This window comes from Sander vitreus, chromosome 22, assembly GCF_031162955.1.
Source record: "Sander vitreus isolate 19-12246 chromosome 22, sanVit1, whole genome shotgun sequence".
NCBI classification, from domain to species: Eukaryota; Metazoa; Chordata; class Actinopteri; order Perciformes; family Percidae; genus Sander; species Sander vitreus.
In genome coordinates this window covers 9,680,560-9,705,110 of record NC_135876.1, presented here as the reverse complement: position 1 = coordinate 9,705,110, position 24,551 = coordinate 9,680,560, and the positions used below count along the sequence as shown (strand labels likewise).

The window sequence follows — 24,551 nt, the reverse complement described above, 5'->3', positions numbered from 1 at the left end:
AGTGCAGGGCAAGATAGTACACAGGTCGTACTTTCTCCAGTCACATAAGACCACATAGTCACCTTGTAGAGAGACTGCACACTTTCACCAAAGCACTTGACAGCTCTCTTGACCTTTACTTGCGTAATAAATTCAAGACCTGCAGCGCTAAGCTCAGCACCTTATTTGCATCACAACTGCCTGTTAAAATTCAGAAGCCATCGTGAAATATCTTGCGCGATTTGAATGAATACACTCTTACTATTACCTACTACATGAGCAAGTAAAGGTTACACTGTACATATTCAAATCACATTTCAACATTTAATATCTTTCCAGCTTGTCTGTTAGGATTTAGTTTGTGCAACCTTCATCCCCATCAACTATACGTTTCTCCAGACACCTCTCTTCTTTTCCATCTTTTTTAGGGATCCATGGGGGACAGAAGCCTCTCTTCCAGAGACAACCCCTGCAGAGTCCAGCCTGAAGCTCCCAGCTATCCAACATCACCCTCTCTCCTCTCCTCCTTCCAGTTTCAACATGTATTACTTGTCAGATTTTCAAATAAATCATTTAATGATTCAGATAAGGTCTGGTTCTTTTTTTGTTTGTTAAAAGGTTGCTAACATGTGGTAGACCAATCTGTTCTCAATCCCCAAACCGTGGATTACCATAGACACGATCCGGATGCCAAATTACTAGGATGGCTGAAGTCATGACCGCCCTACAATGGCTAGTACACGTTGCCTTTGTTGGTTAGCTTAATTAGGTTTCAGCATAAGGAGTAAGATTGGTTAGGATAAGGGATAATAAGATCAGGGAAGGCCAATCACAGGCAGAGCAGGGTGGGTCACGCCTTTGCCATCCTAGGAAAAAAATATAAAGACCAGCACCGGGCTTCAACCATGGCACTGTCAAATGACGTAGTATTAAAGAGCAATAAAGTCCATGTAGGGTGGAGGTCAGGGTGGAGGGAAACAAACCCAGAACTTTTAACCTAGGAGACCGCTGTTTGTGTCTCGTGTGAAACCATAAGTCAACGTTGACTTACTTTAACTTAAGTTACGTATGTAACCTAACCAAGTAGTTGCCTTGCCTAAACCTAACCCTTTAAAATATTACGTCAAAGATGTACACAGGGCGGTTAAAAGTGATACCAAGGGGTCCTGGCCAAGTGGGCGTATGTGACAAGTTGGGAGTGAGAACGTGGTAGACAGACTTATCAGGTGGCTGACACAAAGAATGACAGGAGATCAAGACGATGTCAGAGGCCAACTCTTCATACAACAGCTGAGACTGAGACAGCAGACAGGGAAAGCTATGTGAAGGCTAATCAGACTACTCAGAGTTCGGGTCTGAGGTGTGGGGCATCAAGTGTTGAAAAGGTCTTGTTATGCAATGCAGAGGTCTTGGAAGAGTAGTTGTCATCTCCAATTATGTCTGAGACACATTTTCACCTTGTAGACAGCTTTACAATTGGCATAGTGCAGAAATAGCTGCTTTGATCCTTGTGTTGACTGTAGATTGTAGATTGCGTAGTCCTGTCAGTGATGGTCTGGTCTCCTGCTTATCATTCTGGGATAGGGAAAAAAACACTGGCTTGTTTTTTTTCTTCTTTTTTGCAAATTTCTTTAAACCAATCACAATTGTCTCGGATGCAGCGACGGTGCTCTTGCAAAAAAAAGTAAGCGGAGATAGACGCGTCATATGTCAGGCTTTATCCCAGCATATCTGGTTTGCTTGTGAATTCAATTAGCTCACTTTCCAAAAAAAAATCCAAATATTCATAGAAGTTCATCTTGTACACCGTACTGTAAAGTCCTGCATTCAAATTCTTACTTAGAGCAAAAGTACAAGTACAAGTATTACCATGAAAATATCCTTAAAGTATCGAAAGCAAAAGTTATTATTATGCAGAATGGCCCTTTAGAATAATACCTCACTGAATTATAATTATTGATGCATTAATGTGTAAGCATCACAAATGTTGCAACTGGTAAAGGTGGGGCTAGTTTAAATTTTTGGATAAACTAGCATGAAATGAAAATACTCAAATAAAGTACCTCAAAATTATACTCAAGGACAGTATTGAGTAAATGTAGTTAGTTACATCCCACCACTGTCCGGGGGGCACATGATGTTATCTAACAGTCAAAAGAGGGCAGTATTAAGTTTAGACAAGTGTCTCGGTTATAGAACAAAACCCAAATTAAGAGCAGCAATAACTCAAGACAGCTGAGTTTAGACTTGTTGCCAGGGACACGTTTGTTTCACCTTTGAAGCCTAATGAAGAAAGCCTTCTGTTTGCCAAGAATTCCCCTCCCAAATGATCACCTAAAAGATAGCTGTACATTTTCCTTGTGACGGGTAACTTCACCTCGTACAGTATGACACTTGATGAGACATAATTGACCTTAGCTCACAAATACTGTTAGCTTGCCTTCAATATTTTAATCACATGAAAAGAAAATTGTTCTTGAATTGAATACAAACACACACACACACACACACACACACACACACACACACACACACACACACACACACACACACACACACACACACACACACACACACACACACACACACACACACAGGTAAAGTCACAGCTGAGAAGGACAAACAACAGTGCATTCACTTGAGCTCAGAACAAATCCCTTAACTATTTCACAGGGTTATCTTTGTCCTCAAGGATGAATCGAAGGAAACAAAGCCAGACAAGAAGGGGTGTGGGGTTTCAGTATTATGAAGCACTTAGTGCCAATATATTGTATGTTGACCTGCTTGCTGAACAACAGCTGCAACTGTTATGTTGTTCACACTGAACTTTTAACGTAATATCTCTCAATGGCACAGACAAAAGAAACAAAATCACAAGAAAAATATAAGAAAGTGAAGATGTTCTCAAAATTCATTGATTCAGAGGCTTCCATGTTGTTTATTATTATATGCCTTTTTATTTTGCTAATAATTGGCTCATGGTACAAGCACACAGGAAGGAGGAAACAGGGAAAACATTTTCAGCAGCTGATCACCAAACATCGCTTTTCTTTTGGTCAAACAGTATTTGAATAGACAGGATGTATCTATTGAAGATGCAATGGTGTTTTATAATAGCACTTTCATATTTGGTATGCTCTGGCTGTGTGTGAGTGAGACAGAACCACTAAGAGTGAGGTCTAAGTTTGATATAATGTGTCACTGTGCCTTTGTGATCTGTCTCAGTGTGCCAAAGACATTTCTCAGGCTTTGTAAATGTCATGTGGTGATCTCTGAGCTCAAGGACAAAAGCAAAGAAACAATGTGCCATCAACACCTCTCAGTCCACTCGGGTTTGTTTTCAAGACAACGAGTTGGAAACCTTTTAAAATACTCAGGAGTCTGTAAATAGGAGAATATGATATAACATAATATATAATATCAGCAATTTAGTATTGCAGTTTGGGGACTTTTTAGAGACAGATTTGAAAAAATAATGGTCAAAATCAATGTGGTAGAGGCTGAGATATCCTCACTTGTTGTACTTAGCTTGGGTCACACTGCTACACTTCTCATAGTGTTACTCAATGGCGTCTTTCCTGAAATGAAAGAGACATTTTCGGAAATACACTTATTTGCTTTATTTGTTAGATGATAAGATCGGTACCACTATCATGACTGCACATTAAAACGACTACAGAAAGCAGCCAGTTAGCTTAGCTTAGCATAAAGACTGGAATCAGGGGGAAGCAGCTAGCCTGGCTCTGTCCAAATGTGACAGAATCCACCTACCAGCGCCTCCAAACTAACTCAATTAACATGTTATATCTCATCCATACAAGCTGTTTTGACTTGTTTCCAGTCTTCATGCTAAGCTAGGCTAATCAGTCATATGTAGCGTACACGAGTAGTATTGATCTTCTCCTATAGCTCTCAGCAAGAAAGCAAATAAGCTCAATAACATCCTTTAAACACAGGTTTGACTGTGTGTACACCTTGTAACCAGCAAACAGATATTCATGTAAAATATTAGTGGAGTGCTCCTCCTAACCAAATTCTTAATTATGAAACAATTCTTGACCTCTAATGTAACAGAAATGATATACCTAAAAAAAACAAGATTGAAATAAAAAAATACACCTATGACCCAGAATATGTCTGTTAACTATTACCACCACCCTAGACAGATAGCCCCTGCTGCATATAGGAAGGCTTATGAAGCTCAATCATAAGTGTTGACAGCAGAAGAACACAAGCAACTGGGAATGAAAGCCTCAATGCCGCCGGATGATGTGCTGAGGAATGGTACCCTGGGTGCAGACAACTCCAGCAACTGTCAAGTTGAATGTGTGAAGTTGTTGAAGTCAAAAGGGCACGTGTGCTTCTTGAAGAGGTCTTCAGGTGGTCCTCTCAATAAACGCCTGATTTAAGGATCTCCTCTGTTAATGTGACAGTTATTGAAAGCATTGGCCTATTCTGATTGATAATGAAGGTGATAAGTATTCTGTAAGGCCCATAGGATTATGTATGTACCACAGTATGGGCGCTAAAACCTTTGCAAGCAAGCAGCTGTCATACCCAATCTGTTACACTAGATGGAGGAGGGTCAGCTGAGGTCCACTGGGAGGCAAACAAGGATCAGGACAAGCTATCCAAATTCACAAGTTTATCTTTGTCCTCCAGGACAATAGAAGACAGACAGGGCCTGTATTAGTAGTGACAGACGCACGTGCAGTGGTCTTAGGTTAAAAATAAATGACATAGGACATGTTTAATGACGCTCACACTTCTTTGTAAATAATATTACCACAAAAACATATTTATTTCTTGAGGAACAGACATGATTAGATTAACATAAACAATTCTGAAAATTAAATGTGATGGAAAGTTCTTTAATATAATAAAAAAAGATCAACTTGCATACATCAAATATCTAAAATATCTAAAATAACAATAGATGCTGATCCAAGAACAGCTCATGAGTTTTAATTCACTGGCCAATTGTTACATGACCTTAAGGTCCAAATATAGATCTCCCTTTCCTTTAATTAGCTTCCTTTGTTTTTTTCCTCCTACCTTATATGGTGCCTGGGTTTCAAAGTTCTGCCTCCTGGATGAATATAAAGAGGGGTTCAGAAAGAGGAGTAAGAACACAAACACAGCAACTGCAGTAAGTATACCTACATTTCACACACGACTCAACTATCACATCTCATATTGAAAATACAATCTGACTTTTTTTTATTTATTTCTTTTTAGAGACACACCACACCAAATATATCAAGGGGTAGAGGAAAAGTAAAAAGGTAAATAGTTTCATGCTGTTTGTTTTTCAAAATAAAATTAATATATGAAAATGAATAGACTCAAAACGACATCTGCTGGTAGTTTCTGAACCCCTGACTTAAAAAAGGACATATGATGACATGATATACTTGCATTGTAAATGTTTGTTATCATAGTTTATAGGTATCTACCGTCTTTTAGGTTCTGTTTGGTTTTCTACTTACTGAATAATTTAACTACGATAATGTCTGTGATGTCCTGCACATTTTCGATAGAAATGCATTCAATCATAAACTTACAACAAATCACCCTATAGGTTTCACAAGTGCTTCTCCAGGGACCATGTTATCAAACCATGTTCTTTGTTCACAGCTTTCAAGATGGGCGACGCTCTCATGGCGGAGTTTGGGCTCGCTGCTTCCTTTCTAAGAAAGTCAGATAAGGAGCGTCTGGAGGCCCAGACTCGAGTCTTTGATATAAAGAGGCAGTGTTTTGTGCCTGACCCTGAGGTGGAGTATGTTAAAGCCGTAATCACCACCAGAGACGGTGCCAAAGTCACTGTTGAAACTGAATTTGGAAAAGTAAGTATGTCAGATATTTACAGTGACTAATTGTCATTGTAAGAGGGAATTTTGTTGTGACACTGTAAACTGATACTTTTACAGCAATTTCAATTAAGATATTCCCTGTGGTAAATCATTTCAGACTGTAACCCATAAGGAGGAAGATATCCACCCTCAGAACCCGCCTAAGTACGATAAAATTGAGGACATGGCGATGTTCACCTTCCTCCATGAACCTGCTGTGTTGTTTAACCTCAAAGAGCGTTATGCAGCATGGATGATCTACGTGAGTAATGACTACAAATCCACCAATCTTTCCACTTTATGAAATCTTTAGTCCAAAGTGACTTCTTTTTTATGTCATTGTCCAAAGACCTACTCAGGGCTGTTCTGTGTGACTGTCAACCCCTACAAGCGGCTGCCAGTGTACGAGCAGGCGGTGGTCAACGCCTACAGAGGAAAAAAGAGGAGTGAAGCTCCTCCTCACATCTACTCCATCTCTGACAATGCCTACCAGTACATGCTGTCAGGTATAGTCAGCTCTTTGTATATGTCTCTGATGCAGCGCTATGTAATCTCTTATACCACCCAACATTTAAACATAACAGAACATTGTCTTAAATCTTGCAGACAGAGAAAACCAATCTGTCCTTATCACGTAAGTAATTCATAAAAGTAAAATCTTGTTCCAATTAAAGAACAGAGTTGTGTGTGTGTTCATGACGTGTTCAGTTCACCTTTGTTTGCATTGGCAGTGGAGAATCTGGTGCAGGAAAGACTGTGAACACCAAGAGAGTTATCCAGTACTTTGCCAGCATTGCAGCTGTGACTGGCAAGAAGGATGCTGCTCAGGAGAAAAAGGTTGGTCTGATTGTACATATTATGATAAGCATTATAAATTAAGTTTTCTGGCCTAAAATTTTCATATTTTAAATCCGCAGGGAACCCTGGAGGATCAAATCATCCAAGCCAACCCTGCTCTGGAGGCCTTTGGAAATGCTAAGACCATCAGAAATGACAACTCATCCAGATTTGTGAGTTTCCTTATTACTTATTTTATTAAAGAGGCACTGAATTTAATATTGTGCCCAACAGTGCCCCAAACCCAGATTTCTAATTGTCCTTTTCTTGCTTCTCCCAGGGCAAATTCATTCGAATCCACTTTGGTACCACTGGAAAGTTGGCTTCTGCTGACATTGAGACATGTAAGCAGAGTGTGACATGAACATCTCCATTGTACAGTACAGTACCCTGGGATTATTCAATTCAATTCAATTCTATTCAATTTTATTTAATTTATAGTGTCAAATCATAACAGAAGTTATCTCAGGACACTTTACATTAAGACTATGTCAAGACCATACTCTAGAACGTGAACTATAACATATCATCCCATTGTCATTTTTTGTCAGATTTGCTGGAGAAATCCCGTGTCACTTTTCAGCTCAAGGCTGAAAGAGACTACCATATCTTCTACCAGATTCTGTCCCAAAAGAAACCAGAACTGCTGGGTAAGTGCTGGATGAAACATAGAATATATTTGACCCCACAGCAACACCACATGCACAAACTCTGACACGTTTGTCTTTGACAGATATGCTGCTAATCACCAACAACCCCTATGACTACGCCTTCATCTCCCAAGGAGTGACAACTGTAGAATCCATTGAGGATGCAGACGAGCTGATTGCTACCGATGTAAGTGTAACATAGTGCTTGTTAAAAACTCCACACAAAAAGGTTTAAAACTAACTTAAATTTAAATGTCATTGTTTAAGGATGCTTTTGATGTCCTGGGCTTCACACAAGAGGAGAAGAATGGCATCTACAAGCTGACTGGTGCCATCATGCATTATGGAAACATGAAGTTCAAACAGAAACAGAGGGAAGAGCAGGCAGAGCCTGACGGCACCGAGGGTAAAGGATCATCAGGACAATAAAGAACAGTTTACTTTTATTCTATTAAAACGAGTATAACTACCGCCAATGCATGCCTTATCGCCACAAAACAATGTAGTAAATGCTTCTTCTACACAAAATCCATTATAGATACAGACAAAGTGGCATATCTGATGGGCTTGAACTCTGCTGACCTCATCAAGGGCCTGTGTCACCCAAGAGTGAAAGTAGGCAACGAGTGGGTCACCAAAGGGCAAAGTGTGCAGCAAGTAAGTTGAAAATGCAGGCACTGCAGTGAAATCCATCACGGGTTAAGAATAAAATGAGTTTAACTTTTAATGTAATTGTTTTTGTTGCAACTATCTAGGTAAACTACTCTATTGGTGCACTGGCCAAGTCAGTGTATGAGAAAATGTTCTTGTGGATGGTGATAAGAATCAACCAATCTCTGGAAACCAAGCAACCTCGCCAGTACTTCATCGGTGTGCTAGACATTGCTGGATTTGAGATCTTTGACGTGAGTATAAAAGGTTTTTTTGGCGTGAGAATAAAATCTACTTTCTCTAACTTCTCTCATTGAATGCTCTTCCTAGTTCAACACCTTTGAGCAACTGTGCATCAACTATACTAATGAGAAGCTGCAGCAGTTCTTCAACCACCACATGTTTGTTCTGGAACAAGAAGAGTACAAGAAAGAGGGCATCGTGTGGGTATTCATTGACTTTGGTATGGACTTGGCAGCGTGCATTGAACTCATTGAGAAGGTTGGTGCAGACTCTAATTGGATTTTAGAATTGTAACAAATGTAAGCTATTCTTTGTGACAGGTTTACATTGAACTAATTGCAATCAATTTCTTGCTTCAGCCCATGGGCATCATGTCCATCCTTGAAGAGGAGTGCATGTTTCCAAAAGCCAGTGACGCAACATTTACAGCCAAACTGTATGACAATCATCTGGGTAAAAGTCCCAACTTCCAGAAGCCCCGGGTAGTAAAGGGGAAACCAGAGGCTCATTTCTCCCTGGTTCACTATGCTGGTATTGTTGATTACAATATCGGTAACTGGCTGGTGAAGAACAAAGACCCACTGAATGAGACCGTGGTTGGACTGTTTCAGAAGTCCAACCTGAAGTTACTGTCTGTTCTGTTTGCTGGATATGCTGGTTCAGATGCAGGTAAGGGATCTTTGACCAAACTAATTGTTTATCTTTGAAATATCCAGAATATCAATGAGGAAGAACATAACATGTTTATATGTACATCTTCCATACAACCCAAGATGCAGCAGCCAAGGGAAAGGGAGCAAAAAAGAAAGGATCTTCCTTCCAGACTGTGTCTGCACTGCACAGGGTAAAATATGTCTAAGGTTTGGTATATGTCCTACATTTGGTATATGGAAACTGTTAATATTTATTGTCTTCATTTACAGGAGAACTTAAACAAACTGATGACCAATCTCAAGTCAACTCACCCCCACTTTGTCCGCTGCATCATCCCGAATGAGACCAAGACTCCTGGGGCGATGGAGAATCCACTGGTCATGCACCAGCTGCGCTGTAACGGTGTGCTGGAAGGAATCAGAATCTGCAGGAAGGGATTCCCCAACAGGATCCAGTATGGAGACTTCAAACAAAGGCAAGAAAAATCACTGTTTATTTTTTGCTCTTTCAAAAATTGTATTGCTCTTTCACAACTATTGCAATGCACTTGGACTCAACATCAGTGTCTAGGCGACCAGGCCGGGATGAATCAGGTCCTAACTTGTGTAGGTAGTGTGTGTGGTCCACAGGTCTGGAACCACAGCCATCTTGTTGCCTTTTCTGTGGCATCAGTGATGTTCCCGATATCTCTGTCTGTGCCCATCAAGGTTGGCTGGTACTTCAAGCTCCTTGGCCAAGGACCAAAGGCAGTGTTGTAGTCAAGACCACCTAAACTGAGAGCAAGTCATCACCAATACCAGACTTAGTGATATCCCTGCAGTTGTGGTCTTGACCAGTAACAACACTGACCAAAGGCTCTCCAATCCCTTGTCCAGTTTTCCCAGAGGACAGTCAATTCCAACAGGACACCCAGCTTTGCTGTTTCGGACACCATGTCTGTGCATCTGGGAACTTCAGCTGCCTCTCTAGGTCAACCTTCAGCTTCCAGCCCTGAGCAGTGGCAAGACGCCGTTTGATGATCTTGAGTGTTGTGTGCGGGTTTTCCCCAAAGAGCCAGTTTACTTACTTGTTGGGTGGAGCTGGTTTGCTGCTGATAATCCCTGTGCAAGTGGCATCTGCTGTTCCCCTAAGCACCTGGACACCACCGGTTGTGCCCCTCCCGCAAGGTCTTTGGACAACAACTTATCCTGACAAAGTGGGCATGCCGGCATGTCTGCCAGACCCCAGCAGAAAAGGTCGGACGGGCTGGGTAGGATGTCATAAACCAACCAGATTAGGAACTTGATCTGGAGTGGCTCAGCTTGTGTAATGTCATTTATTCGATGTTGTAATTTTTGTGCAAATTCATTCAATAATTGTTATAATGTCATGGTTGTACTGTTTCAGATATCGCATCCTGAACCCTAATGCTATCCCTGATGGAAAGTTCATTGACAATAAGAAAGGAGCAGAAAAACTTTTGGGCACTTTGGATATTGACCATGATCATTATAAACTGGGACACACAAAGGTTGGTTCGGTTTACAAAGAGGAGGGTTCAATGTTGGAATAAATATCAGTGCCGGGGAGAGGTTACGGAAAACTTTCTTTCAATTTCAGGTGTTCTTCAAAGCTGGTCTGCTTGGTCTTCTTGAGGAGATGAGAGATGATCGTCTCTCTCTCATCATCACAGGAATTCAAGCGAGAGCCAGAGGAATGCTCGCCAGACTTGAGTTCCAGAAAATTGTTGAACAAAGGTTGTTGCATTACTTTCAACATTTAATCTAAAAAACAAAAGACAAGGTACAGAAACATTGATTCAAGCTTACTGATGTTGTCTACAGGGATTCCTTACTTGTGATCCAGTGGAATGTGCGAGCCTTCATGGGTGTCAAGAATTGGCCCTGGATGAGGTTGTACTTCAAGATCAAACCTCTGTTGAAATCAGCCGAGACTGAGAAGGAGATGGCAAACATGAAGGAGGAGTTTATAAAGCTCAAAGAGGCTCATGCTAAATCTGAAGCCCGCAGGAAAGAGCTGGAGGAAAAAATGGTCACCCTTCTCCAAGAGAAGAATGACCTGCAGCTCCAAGTTCAATCTGTAAGATCAGTCATTCCGTTGACATAAAACATTTAGCAATGTACTTACGGAAATGTGATAGTAACAACAATTGTAAAATCTACTGTCTGCAGGAACAAGACAATCTTTCAGATGCTGAGGAGCGCTGTGAGGGTCTGATCAAGAGTAAGATCCAGTTTGAGGCTAAAACCAAAGAGCTGACAGAGAGACTGGAAGATGAAGAGGAGATGAATTCAGAGCTGACTTCCAAGAAGAGAAAGCTGGAGGATGAGTGTTCAGAACTCAAGAAGGACATCGATGATCTGGAGCTGACTCTGGCTAAAGTGGAAAAGGAAAAGCATGCCACAGAGAACAAGGTAAAGAAAAAGCTATAATTGTAGGTTTGCAGTTCCAAACCCACAGAGAATTATCCCCTGACCACCGTTCTTCTCAGCTCTTAAGAAGATTTTAGCTTTTTTTAGCTCATTGTTTGGGTTTTATAGCCCACAAATGTACTGTTTTGATTCATTTACCAGCTAGCTGGTAAAATGAATGGAGCATTGAGCATATAAAGAAGAGAAACCTAAACCAGAGCGAATAATGGACTTACATTTGACAGGTGGCCATCACCACGGCTCTAAATTCTTTTTAATTTTGCTCTGTGTCTGCTTGATGCAAAAATAGGGAAATGTATGCTAAAGGGTTCGCTATCAACTTAAAAGTTTCCAATATGTCAATGTTGTGTTCACAAGTGGCCAAAAAATAAGTTATTGCAGGTTTAAAGAGTGTTTACATGAATTCATTGAGAAGAATGTTTCTATTCTTGACTTAACACCAACTGTTTTCTAAGGTTAAAAACATGACTGAAGAGATGGCAGCTTTGGATGAAATTATTGCTAAGTTGACCAAAGAGAAGAAAGCTCTTCAGGAGGCCCACCAGCAAACGCTTGACGACCTGCAGAGTGAAGAGGACAAAGTCAACTGTCTGACCAAGGCCAAAACCAAGCTGGAGCAGCAAGTCGATGATGTAAGTACAATGATATTTGGGACTAAATCTCAAGTTCTGGGGACACAATTTATAGAGATATGTTTGGAATTGTTTGTCTGTTAGCTTGAAGGATCATTGGAACAAGAGAAGAAAGTGCGGATGGATCTGGAAAGAGCCAAGAGAAAATTGGAAGGGGACTTAAAGTTAACCCAAGAAAGTTTGATGGATCTGGAGAATGACAAGCAGCAGCTGGATGAAAAGCTCAAAAAGTAAAACTAAACTTTTACAACCACAAACACGATGTCCATTGTGCGACAACAGCTGATTACTAATGCAAAACCATTTTGTCATTAAATGTAGGAAAGACTTTGAAATCAGCCAGCAGCTAAGTAAGCTTGAGGATGAACAGGCCATTGGTGCGCAACTCCTGAAGAAACTGAAGGAATTACAGGTAACTGCACAAACAGGTTTCATCTGTAGCATTATCTTCATTTTGTAAATTCCAACTTAAACTTTGTAATCATCTGATGAATTTCCTCAAGGCTCGCATTGAAGAGCTAGAGGAAGAACTGGAGGCAGAGCGAGCTGCCAGAGCTAAGGTGGAGAAACAGAGGTCCGACTTATCCAGAGAGCTGGAAGAGATCAGTGAGAGGCTGGAAGAGGCCGGAGGAGCCACCTCTGCCCAGATCGAGATGAACAAGAAGAGGGAGGCTGAGTTTCAGAAGATGCGCAGAGACCTTGAAGAGGCCACTCTACAGCATGAAGCCACTGCTGCTGCACTTAGAAAGAAAAGCGCAGATAGCGTGGCTGACCTGGGAGAGCAGATTGACAACCTGCAAAGAGTCAAACAGAAGCTGGAGAAAGAAAAGAGTGAGCTCAGACTGGAGCTGGATGACGTGGTGTCCAACATGGAGCAGATTGCCAAAGCTAAAGTAAGACAAAGTCTTCATCGAATGCATCCTTAAACATTTTGTGAAATATGCAGTATTTTCCTTCTTGCCGAGAGTTGAGAGTATGAGAAGATTGCTGCCACTGTCATGTCTGTGCAGTATGAAGTTACTGCCAGCAGCTGGTTAACTTGCCTTAACATAGAGACAAGATTGTTTTATCTATGTGAAGAGGCAAGCTAGCTGTTTCCCACTATTTGCAATCTTTGTGCTAAGCTATACTCAGATAACTGGTTGCTGACTTAGCTCCATATTTACCATACAGACGACAAAAGGAACAGTTTGACATTTTGGGAAGTAACATTATGTTTGTTCGCTTTCTTGCAGAGCATTAGATTCTCAGACATGAAAGTGGTATTGATCTTCTCATTTAAGTAGGCTAGAGTATTTTGCGAAATGTCAAACTGTGTTGACATAATATACAGAAAATAATGCTTGGGTCATGTAGACTACATTCTATGATTTAAATATTAATACGACTCCTTTAACTCAGACCAACTCGGAGAAAATGTGTCGCACTCTGGAGGATCAAATGAGCGAATACAAGACGAAATCGGAGGAAGGCCAGCGTATCATTAATGACTTCTCGATGCAAAAAGCAAAGCTTCAGACAGAAAATGGTAATCACACTCACATTTAAATGCTGTTTTTACTGTTACTAATACACACCTTTTAGCAACCCACCCCAGAAGATCCGAGCATGCAAGCCGAAGTGTCACAATAGCAATAAGTGCAGCTTGATATCGGGGCTTACAAACCTTTATTTTACAGGTGAGTTTGCCAGGCAGATGGACGAGAAGGGCTCTTTGATCTCTCAGCTGACTAGAGGGAAACAGTCCTACACTCAGCAGATTGAAGACCTCAAGAGACAACTGGAGGAAGAAGTCAAGGTAGCTCTTTAAGAAGTACTGCTTTTAAAACACAGTGCCCGATGTCTACTGGCAAAAGGACTTGACCTCATGTTTCTTTACCAAAGGCCAAGAATGCACTCGCCCATGCAGTGCAGTCTTCCCGACATGACTGTGATCTGTTGAGGGAGCAGTTTGAGGAGGAGCAGGAGGCCAAAGCTGAGCTCCAGCGCGGCATGTCCAAGGCAAACGCCGAGGTGGCTCAGTGGAGAACCAAGTACGAAACTGATGCCATCCAGAGAATGGAGGAGCTGGAAGAAGCAAAGTAAGCATTCAGTAGATCCATCCTGACACAGTTCCTAAAATTGACCCTGATATGCCCATTGTAACTAAGTTCATTTTTCCCAAGTACTGTACGTAAGTACATATTTGAGGTACTTGTACTTTACTTGAGTCTTTTCTTTTCATGCCATTTTCTACTTCTACTCCGCTACATTTCAGAAAAAAAATATTGTACTTTTTACTCCACTACATTAATCTGACATCTTTAGTTACTTTACAAATTAAGATTTAGTTTATAAATTATGATGTTTTATTATAAATTAAATTACCCAACATTATACAGGTCTACAAGTACAGCTAAAATGATTAAACACTTACTGTAGTTGATTGACAGAACGGTTTTGATCGTTTCCGGTTTCTAAAATGTGAGGACTTTTACTTTTAATACTTTAAGTAAATTTTCCTGATGATACTAATGTACTTTTACTTAAATAGCATTTTCAATGCAGGGCTTTTACTTGTAACAGTGTATTTTTTACAGTGTGGTACTAATACTTTAACCACTGTTTATCTGTGAGGTAATGATTTGATACTTTCATGTTTGCTCTTAGGAAAAAGCTTGCTCAACGCTTACAGGATGCAGAAGAAGCTGTTGAAGCTGCTAATGCTAAAGGGTCCTCCCTGGAGAAAACCAAACACAGGCTTCAGGGTGAGATTGAAGATCTCATGGTGGATGTGGAGAGATCTAATGCTGCTGCTGCGGCTCTGGACAAGAAACAAAGAAACTTTGACAAGGTAATAACGTCTGAAATGACAGGGACTCATTCCAGCTGAGCATATTCTAGTACAGAATTCATTTCTGAATGTACAAGTTCAGTGCGTGTATTATTTAATAGCATGACATCACTGAATGTACAATTTAGGTCCTTGCTGAGTGGAAGCAGAAGTTTGAGGAGTCTCAAAGTGAGCTGGAAAGTTCCCAGAAAGAAGCTCGTTCTCTCAGCACTGAGATCTTCAAACTGAAGAACTCTTATGAAGAATCTCTGGATCATCTGGAGACCATGAAAAGAGAAAATAAGAATCTCCAAGGTAGGAAGATATAATTAAAACATGATTTTTCTTTGACATACACTGAATACAGTGGGGGAGGCTGGGACAGTAGTAAAATAAATGAATATGCACAAAATAGGGGAAATCTCTGACCTGACTGAACAACTTGGTGAGGGAGGAAAGAGCATCCACGAGCTGGAGAAGATCCGTAAACAGCTGGAGCAGGAGAAGGCGGAGATACAATCTGCTCTGGAGGAAGCTGAGGTGAAGAAACATTAAATATTGTCTGATGTATATGCCATTTCCTTACCATTGATCAATTCGCTGGATGTACCTTTCTGATGCTTTGAAAGATATACAGCGATTGGTTGCTTTTGACAGGCTTCCCTCGAGCATGAGGAGAGTAAGATCCTCCGAGCTCAGCTGGAGTTCAATCAGGTGAAGGGGGAAATTGAGCGGAAGCTGGCCGAGAAGGACGAGGAGATGGAACAGGCCAAGCGCAACTATCAGAAAATGGTGGACACCCTGCAGAGCTCCCTGGAGTCTGAGACTCGCAGCAGAAATGAGGCTCTCAGGGTGAAAAAGAAGATGGAAGGAGACCTGAATGAGATGGAGATCCAGCTGAGCCTGGCCAACAGGCAGGCTGCAGAGGCTCAGAAGCAGCTCAAGGGAATCCATTCTCACCTGAAGGTACGATAGAGACTATACACATTTTCTTTTTACTTTGAATTATTCAGAACAGAAAAATACTTTGCACATCTATAACGGGGGACAGGCGCGTTGGAAGGGGACGAGTAGGTCAAAAGTTGCAACGGAACTCCCGCATACTACAGAGCCCCTAAGGGGACATGACATTAATTTTTTTTTCTTGTGCGCATGAGAAATGTTCTGGTGCGCACGAGAAACTTCCTGTCACGCACGCAAAAGTATCTCATGCTCACAAGGAACCAATCTAAGGCTAGCAAAATGATGCTAAGAAAGTACTGCTAACGTTATGTGGCTAAAGTTAATATTTCACATTCACAGCATGAAATTAGTTAACAGTTGCCTTATCATCTTTCATTTTGTTGATGACACTATCAGGTACATTTCGTTGCGTTTTCAGGAAGATGAATACCTCCTCTTTGGCAGCTATTCTGACTGCTACTCAGATTGGTTTCCTGTGTGCACCAGAAAGTATCTTGTGCACACCAGAAAGAAAAGAAAAAAATCCCATGTCCCTTGGCACACTGTCTAACTTGCAAAAATAAATGTAATAGCTTCTGACATTTCAGTACTAGACCATTATCAGGCAAATGGTGTTACTGTGATACTGAGAAGACATCTATTATATGTGACGGTCTGCACCAATCACCAACTTCCACATGAAATAAGGCAAAATTACAAAAAATAATTCTCATTTCCATGATTATGGATAGAGATTAAGATGAAATACAACACTCTCTATAGTAACAATAATATATCATACCAGATGGTGTAGCACAATTTGCCTGATGATGGTCTAGTACCGAAACGCCGTCAGCTGTTACATTTATTTTTGCAATTTAGACAGTGTGTGGGCGTTTGTTTGATTGTTGAAATAAAGCATTTAAAGATTTTTCCAAACTCTTTCTGACTAGGACGCGCAGCTGCAGCTGGATGAGGCTCTCCGTGCCAATGAAGATCTGAAGGAGAACATTGCCATCGTGGAGAGACGTAACAACCTGATGCAGGCGGAGCTCGATGAGCTGAGGTCTGCGCTGGAGCAGACCGAGAGATGCCGTAAACTGGCTGAGCAGGAGCTGCTGGATGTCAGTGAGAGAGTTCAGCTGCTGCACTCTCAGGTATGTCAAATCATTATTTATTGATTGACATTGATGTCACTGATTGAGGAATTTCAAACAGGAATGTGGGTGAGGCTTTTCAGGCAGTTGAGAAAAAGTGCTGTCTGAGAGACAGAAAGCTCTATTCGTACTCTATGAATCAAAACATCATGTCATGTTATTCACGTCGCATACTAATTTTCCTGAAAGTGTTCATTGTAAAACTGTGATTGGGTGCAGAACACCAGCCTGCTGAACCAGAAGAAGAAGCTTGAGAGCGACACGGCTCAGCTTCAGTCTGAGGCGGAGGAGGCGGTGCAGGAGTGCAGAAATGCTGAGGAGAAGGCGAAGAAGGCCATTACGGATGCGGCCATGATGGCAGAGGAGCTAAAGAAGGAACAGGACACCAGCTCTCACCTGGAGCGTATGAAGAAAAACATGGAACAAACCATCAAAGACCTGCAGCACCGGCTGGACGAAGCCGAGCAAATAGCCATGAAAGGTGGCAAGAAGCAGATCCAGAAGCTGGAGGCCAGGGTGAGTATTTCTAACTGCCACGGTTTTGCCTCACAATACCAGTGTACAAAACAATAAAGCTTCATCCATCCTCTCTCATCCTCATCCTCAAGGTGAGAGAGTTGGAAAATGAGGTGGATCTGGAGCAAAAGAAAAGCAGTGACGCAGTGAAAGGTATCCGCAAGTACGAGAGGCGCATCAAAGAGCTCACCTACCAGGTAGGCTAAACGCTGCAGACACAATGACTCCGTGATGAACATTCAACAAAAGAGGTCATTCTTTAGCAAGCACTATGTCTTGTGTACTATTTTAACAGACGGAGGAGGACAAAAAGAATCTAAACCGTCTGCAGGACCTGGTGGATAAGCTGCAACTGAAAGTGAAATCCTACAAGCGAACTGCAGAGGAGGCTGTAAGTGAAAATGACTGCAACTTCATTTACTGAAATATGGTCCATGTGCCTCTTTATGAGCCAGCTCAACAATTTCCAATTCTCACATGTTGATTCTTTAGGAGGAACAGTCCAATACAAATGTGGGCAAGTTGCGCAAGTTGCAGCATGAGCTGGAGGAAGCCGAGGAGAGGGCTGACATCGCAGAGTCTCAGGTCAACAAGCTGAGAGCAAAGAGCCGTGACACTGGGGCTAAGGTCAGTAATCATTAAGATTCAACAATTACACCTTGGAATCACACAATGCAGAGAGTAACTTTAATGAGCAGTGGTGGAATGTAACTAACCACATTTACTCAAGTGCTGTACTTTCAAATGTTGAGGTACTTGTACTTTACTTGAGTCTTTTCCTTTAATGCCACTTTCTACTTCTAATCCGCCACATTTCAGAGGGAAATATTGTACCTTTACTCTACTACATTCATCTGACAGCTTTAGTTACTTCCCAAATTAAGATATTAGCAAACAAAATGCATGTAGTTTATAAAATACAATGTTTTATTAAAAAGTTAACTACCCAACAATATATAGGCCTAAAAGTCAGTTTTTCTTTTAAACTTTTAGTACATTTTCCTGATGATACTTGCATACTTTTACATTTTCAATGCAGAACTTTTACATGTAACGGAGTATTTTTATAGTGTGGTATTAGTACTTTTACTAAAGGTAAGGAAAGAATACTTCTTTCACCACTGTTAATGAGGAATTAATTCTGATTATCTAACATTTTTCTATACAGAAAGCACATGATGAAGAATGAAGCCTTCAACTGGCTCTTCAAGGATACAGTTTGATTCTAGTATTTTAGTTACTTTATTCTCCATGCAACATGAGCAAAATAAAGAATAAATGAATGCACCAAGTTGTTCATGTTTGCTGTATTTGAAAAAGACTTAAATAAATGACTAAGAAGTAAATCACTGCACTACAAGGGAACAAAAATGGAAGGTAGAGGCCTGCACTGTGATCTGTCATAAGAACTCATGCAGCACCTCCTGACAACACAGAGTTGCTTTTCATGTTTCGACATGAGAAGAGTGGAACACTTCAACCTTTGCTCCTTGTTTGTGTTCAAAACAGCTGCAAGTGGTTGGGACCACTGGTGATGTATTAAGCAGCATGAGTTGGTAAAGACTAGATGAAGGTTTTGGAAGAAAAAGAAGATATATGATGGGTGTTAACATCTAATCTGAGCACGCCTGCAAAAAGGTGCTCACAGTATTTCACTCTATAATCAAGCTATCGCCAGAATGATAGGTCAGTTTTTTATTGTTAATATTATATTTCATAGTCCAAATGTTCACATGACAATTTTACTAAAAAACATAATAGTCAATATGTAAACCAGCAGTTGAGGTGAACTACACTCAGCCACCACTAGATGGTCAAAGAGATCCTCTCACAGGTATTCATTTCTCCATAATACTGGAGAAAGGACGAAGAATAGAAAGAATGGATATCAATGAAATCTTGAATCAATCAATGAATCTTTTTGTTTTTAAATATATTTTATTTTTAAAGAGTAGCATATCTGTCTAGTGAAGTGGTAAATAGGCATCAACAGGTTGAAAACATAATTCAGAGATCCAAAATCACTTTTGAAAATATAGTCAGATTTAATTATTAGATCTACAATAGATGTCTTAGTGTGCAACAAATCCAATACTTTGGTTCAAGGATGTGACCAAGTATCACAGTGTAATTACACAGTAATACAGTGGAATAAGGCTGGAGTGAAGTTAACTGTGGCATATTAATTGATTACATGTTGAAATTATAAAATAAACAAAACATCAAACGCGAAAGAAAAGAAAAAAATACATGAAAATGCGACTCCATGAGAAAAAAGGCAGGTTGTTGCTGATACTGCTGTTACGTGTATTTTGTAGATTCCATACTGCAAAGCCTGCAGCATAATGGTGTTTGGTGTTTTAAGCCCCCAGTGTCATCTTCCAGGCAGCGCTGCCTGGAAGGCACTAGGATTAGGCAATGGTTAGGGTTAGGGTTAGGGTTAGGTGCCTTGAAGTCGACGTTGCCGTTACGTGTATTTTGTAGATTCCATACTGCAAAGCCTGCAGCATAACAGTTTATGTAATGAGATGCACAGAGTAAAGGAGCCTCAAATCTTACTTTTTCTAATACAAATAGAACGTTTAAAGCATTTCAAAATGGTTTCTATCTAATGAGGTAAAATACTAATTAACGTCTGTGTCATTTATTTTTAGGTTGTGGATTTGTTATATAATAATTTAACTGAGTAGATTTTTCACAAGAAAAACTTCTTCAGATATTTCTGCGGACTTTACATACATTCAGTATACAAGCCAAGTATGTATGGCTACATTACCATAGACCAAACCATGCTTAGTGTCTTCATCACTGTAGAAAATACAAAATAAGCTCTTGGTCTACCTCTCTTAGTGCCATTAACAAGTCTTTACTCAAAGAACCCAGGGCTGGGGATGAGGCTGCTGGCTAGAGGAAGTATTGCACCGTTGCACAGTGTAATCAGTGCTGCACTTTTCCTATGATGGCATAGGATGGAAAAACAGACTCAAAATCATTGCTCTGAAGACTATGACACATTATGTGAAGCAGTTATGCCTTTCCCAGTTGATGTCATGGCTAATAATATGAAGCAGATTGTATTGTGTCAGTGAGAATGTCTCCCTGGTGAAAATCATAGAGAAGAGAAAGACAAGGACACAAAGAACACTGCCAACATACTGTACACATGCAGCAACAATTTCACAACTCAATCCACCCAGTTTAATGGATGTTTGATCTAACCATCACCATAACTGTTTGTGTTGCCACAGCTAAGAACAAAAAGGGAGGAGGGAACGCTATTTAAAGTAGATAGCATCCAGCAAAGTATTGTGATTAATATTGCATTTGAAAACATCCCTGCAGACAGGAATGTGGCCTCGGGGACCACATTTTTGTTTGTCATGCCAATACTCAGCATACCTTTTCACATAGCATGTCATGTCTGTGATGGGAAAACATGGTGGTTAAGGCTGGATAATGTGACATCAAGCAATGTGACATCAAGCAGCAGCAGCAAGTGTGTGTTCAATTTGTTAAGCAAAAAATAGTATTAAACCCAAACAAAAATCAAAAAAACAGTTACTGTTGGAAATATTACATTTATTTACAAAGTAGATATATTAACTTTAGATTATCACTGTACAAATAAGAGCAAACACTGTTTAAAGCACTTTGTTTGACATTAAATGTTACAGTATTAAACATACAGTATGATTACTTTTACTCTCAGAATTTAAAAATAAATTTTTTTTTCAAAGCAACACTAAGAAAATAAATCTGCATTATGCTTACATTTACCACAATTCATTTCAATCTTGAAACAGAAGAAAACCGATGATAATATATAACACATTTATCAACATTAACTTATTGTTAAATAGCAAGATGAAATGCAAACCTAAAGATAAGCTTTACGTTGAATTTCAAACTTTACACAGAAGTTTGATCATTAAAACTACACAGATGAAAATCGCTTATACATGTTAAACAATGCAGATTGCAGATCTGCAGTCATACAGTATACTGCACATACATATATTATACTCTTTAAACCTATGCTGATAATATCATGCTTGCTCATTTAATGTCTTTTTGACATGACAGCAACCACTGCTTTTGAGAAGGAAATCATGCAGGCAAAAAACTAAGAGAGCCGAGTACAAAAAACAGGAGCCAAGCAGAGAAGGTCACTTTACATAATAGATGTTAGCTCATCTTTTGTGCTGGTAGATAATAAAGTCCAGGAGAGAGAGACTTGACAGAAGGGAGGATTTAAAGCATTTGCCCGTCTGCTTTCACAATTCTGTCTCTTTTTCTTCGTCTTCACCTGTTTCTAAGTAATATTCGTCATCTGTCGTTGTGTCTGAGCTGCTGTCTGAAGACTCATCAAAGGTGCTAAGGCTGGATTTATAACCTCTGGAGGGCAAATGCCCTCTGGAGGACTGACTATCCAATGGCTGTGGTGCTCCTGATGAGCTGGGAAAGGTAGGGGAGGAAGGGCTTGAAGGTTTGGACATGCGCCTGGACACTGGTGACAGGGGAGGCGTTGGAGGAGGGGTCGGAGGACCCTCTGTATCCCATGCAAAGTGACAAGTGTTCATGTTAGGGCTCCAAAGGCGGGCTGCCTTTGAGGTTGTGGTAGTTACAGGTGGAGAAGCAGATACTTCTGAGCTCCAATTTGCCAAGCGCCTGGTCAGTGATCGAGGAAGAGATCTTGATCTCATTTTACCAGAGTCATTGGGGAAATATGACATTCGACAGTCCTTATTGGGCTGGTAATCATATTCTGTTGTCCAATCAGGAGTCACAGACCACTTATTCAAGTCTCTGCCAGTGCCTCCACAAGTCAAGGCAGATTCAGTGAGGTCACCCACACTCATGAACCTGGATCCAGTGGAGATGCGACCAGGCCCTGAGGGTCGACTGGACAGTACCGAACTCACAGAAAAAGACCTCCCAGGCTCAATGCCATACTTTAAGTCTGCATAGGAGGATGCCAAACATTCCTTCTCCTGTCCTTGTCCTGCACTTGGAGGACCAGTGGATGCCCGGCTTCTTCTTGAACACCCCAGGCTGCGTCCCTCTCCAGGCTCACATGGTGACAGGGATTCTCCGCGACGCAGTAGCTTTGGGCTGTAGAAGACACTGTCATCTGTAACATCCGGTGAGGTAAATGGGGAGACAGGGGAAAGAGAGGAGAAGGGGGAGAACGGGCTCCTGGGGCTTGATGTAGACTTCTTGAACTGAGTATGATAATCAGCGCAGAGGTTAGGGCTCCTACCAGTATTGGGATCTCTACAAGAGAGGAACTGTTTTTTTGGTATATTAACTGTCCCATTGTCATTGTAAAAGTCAAATTGGTGCGTTGTTGGGCTGTGGATTATCAAATGAGGTTGGTCTTGACTTTTTATGTGTTCTGCACAAACCTTTTGCTCGTCTTTCTCAGTTTCTGGAGTTGATATGTCTGACCAGGTGTAAAGCTCATCTCCTGCCATTGGGCTTCCAGCAGCTGAGGGTGGTATGAGAGCGTATCTGTTTTGTGTCCATCTATTTGTACCCTTGGTTCCCCTTTCATTGTCACTCAGCACCATCCCTTTCTCCTGCTCCTGCTGCTCTAGCATTTTGCTACTCTCAACAGTGATATCACTGACGTCACTTGATCCACTAACAGACGATGTTTGGAGGGCTCGCTTCCATTTCCATGGAAACAATATATCATCATCAGACCGTCTGGTGCTGAATGTTTGTCTCAATCTGTTAAGGACCTGGTCCATTTTGTTAGTCTTGCTGGCCCTATCTGACTCGGACCTTGACAAGCTGGTGTTTGGTATGCTGACACTTTTTTTTAATGCAAACCGGCTTCTCTTTGGGCTTTGTTCATTGTTGCCCTGTACTGATAAAAATCGGCTTTTACCCGGTACAGTTTCCTTCATTCTTCGGTTAGACCTTTCCCCAGGGGGCTGAATCTCTGTTGAGCTGCTACCACTGGAGCTCTGATCTGAATGACTATGTGGTTCTATTGTAGCGTCTTTACTCTGCAATCTGTGTGACTGTTGACTTAACTTGGTCTCCACAGAAACTGGTGTGTTTGCAGTATGTTGCAAAGGTTTAGGTGTGGTGTTCCTTGGGGCAGCTGTATCTACTTTAGATTTAATACTGTAAACCAGTGTCTCAGTTACACATGTTGAGGAAGCGGTGTGTGCCTTATGAAGTCTGTTGTCGACAAGTAATATCTGACTATTCTGGCGATCTTGGCTGTTCTTGCTGTGATTGTTGTTGATTTGATCGGTTTCTGAAACTCCACACATTGCACTTCCTTGGGTGGCAGTTTTGTTTTGTAAATGCAAAGACAGGGGCTGGGGCAGGCTGGTAGGTGACAGAGGAGGTTTGGACATGGGCAAGGCCATGGCTGCAACTGGATCAGTACGTATGGAAAGACGTGGGGTATAATCTGACTGAGACCTTTGGAAGAGGGGTGATCTGGGTATTATTGTCTTAGTTTCTCCCTGTGTTGACCTGGTAGACATGAGAGTGGAGTAAGGTGGGGAGCTATATCGAAGCTTATAACCACTTGAAAAATCCGGAGGGAGGGAGAGAGGAGGTGAAGAACAGCACTGAACTGTGCTAGACTCCACTGAAAGTGTCCTCTCTTGTCTGGATGTGATTAAGTCCTGTCTTTCTTGGTCAAAGATCAGAGTGTCACTAGGTCTTTGCTTAGACGTCTCTCGCTCTCTGGATGCTAAATCAACAGAGTCAGATGATAAGGATCGATACTTCCCGCCTTTCACTACCTGTATGCTTGAGGTCTTAGGGCTGGGGGAGCAAAGAGGATATGTGTTTGGACTGCTTGATCTTAGAAAGGAAAAGATGGATGGAACTTTGACGCTTTGCAGGGACCTGGAGGAAGATACAGGGCTCGTCTGGACTTTAGATGGCTCTGGCTTCTCAACTGCGATGGGCTCAGACGGCTTCAGATCCACTGAGTCCTCCCATGTTACTCGTCTCACTCTCTTTCCCTCTACATGGGGGTGCAGTTTCTTTGGGTCGCTGTCTGGGCTGGTTGAGCGTGTCCTTCCCTCATTAGGACTGGAAGAATCTGAGTAGTTGGGGCTGGTAATGATCGGGGTGGCAGGGGGTGTTAAGGGAGAGGAAACAGTGACAGTGGTTGGAGAATATGCATTGGCAGGAGTGACAGGAGGAGAAAGGAGGGATGGG

The 24,551-nt window shown here is 41.3% G+C and overlaps 1 protein-coding gene across 1 annotated transcript; it reads left to right on the top strand.

Moving 5' to 3' along the window:
* The first annotated feature begins 5,624 nt into the window (after window positions 1–5,624).
* LOC144536835 (myosin-7-like) lies at window positions 5,625–17,999 on the top strand. The gene is made up of 36 exons (XM_078280094.1): window positions 5,625–5,825; window positions 5,950–6,093; window positions 6,181–6,337; window positions 6,438–6,465; window positions 6,563–6,668; window positions 6,749–6,841; window positions 6,949–7,012; window positions 7,220–7,318; window positions 7,402–7,505; window positions 7,586–7,724; window positions 7,857–7,975; window positions 8,074–8,223; window positions 8,300–8,470; window positions 8,572–8,881; window positions 8,980–9,056; window positions 9,136–9,320; window positions 10,253–10,376; window positions 10,466–10,602; window positions 10,690–10,945; window positions 11,038–11,280; window positions 11,754–11,930; window positions 12,015–12,160; window positions 12,252–12,342; window positions 12,434–12,823; window positions 13,332–13,458; window positions 13,610–13,728; window positions 13,815–14,011; window positions 14,580–14,763; window positions 14,892–15,057; window positions 15,158–15,282; window positions 15,400–15,708; window positions 16,638–16,841; window positions 17,061–17,357; window positions 17,450–17,554; window positions 17,653–17,748; window positions 17,850–17,999. The coding sequence occupies exons 1-36, from the start codon at window positions 5,625–5,627 to the stop codon at window positions 17,997–17,999; spliced, it is 5,790 nt and encodes a 1,929-aa protein (XP_078136220.1).
* The last annotated feature ends 6,552 nt before the right edge of the window (window positions 18,000–24,551 follow it).

Coding starts and splice junctions, on each gene's coding strand:
- LOC144536835 (XM_078280094.1), top strand. CDS start 5,625: ATGGGCGACGCTCTCATGGCGGAGTTTGGGCTCGCTGCTTCCTTTCTA. Junction 9,057..9,135: donor CTGTGTCTGCACTGCACAGG/GTAAAATATGTC, acceptor CTTCATTTACAG/GAGAACTTAAACAAACTGAT. Junction 17,749..17,849: donor AGCGAACTGCAGAGGAGGCT/GTAAGTGAAAAT, acceptor TTGATTCTTTAG/GAGGAACAGTCCAATACAAA.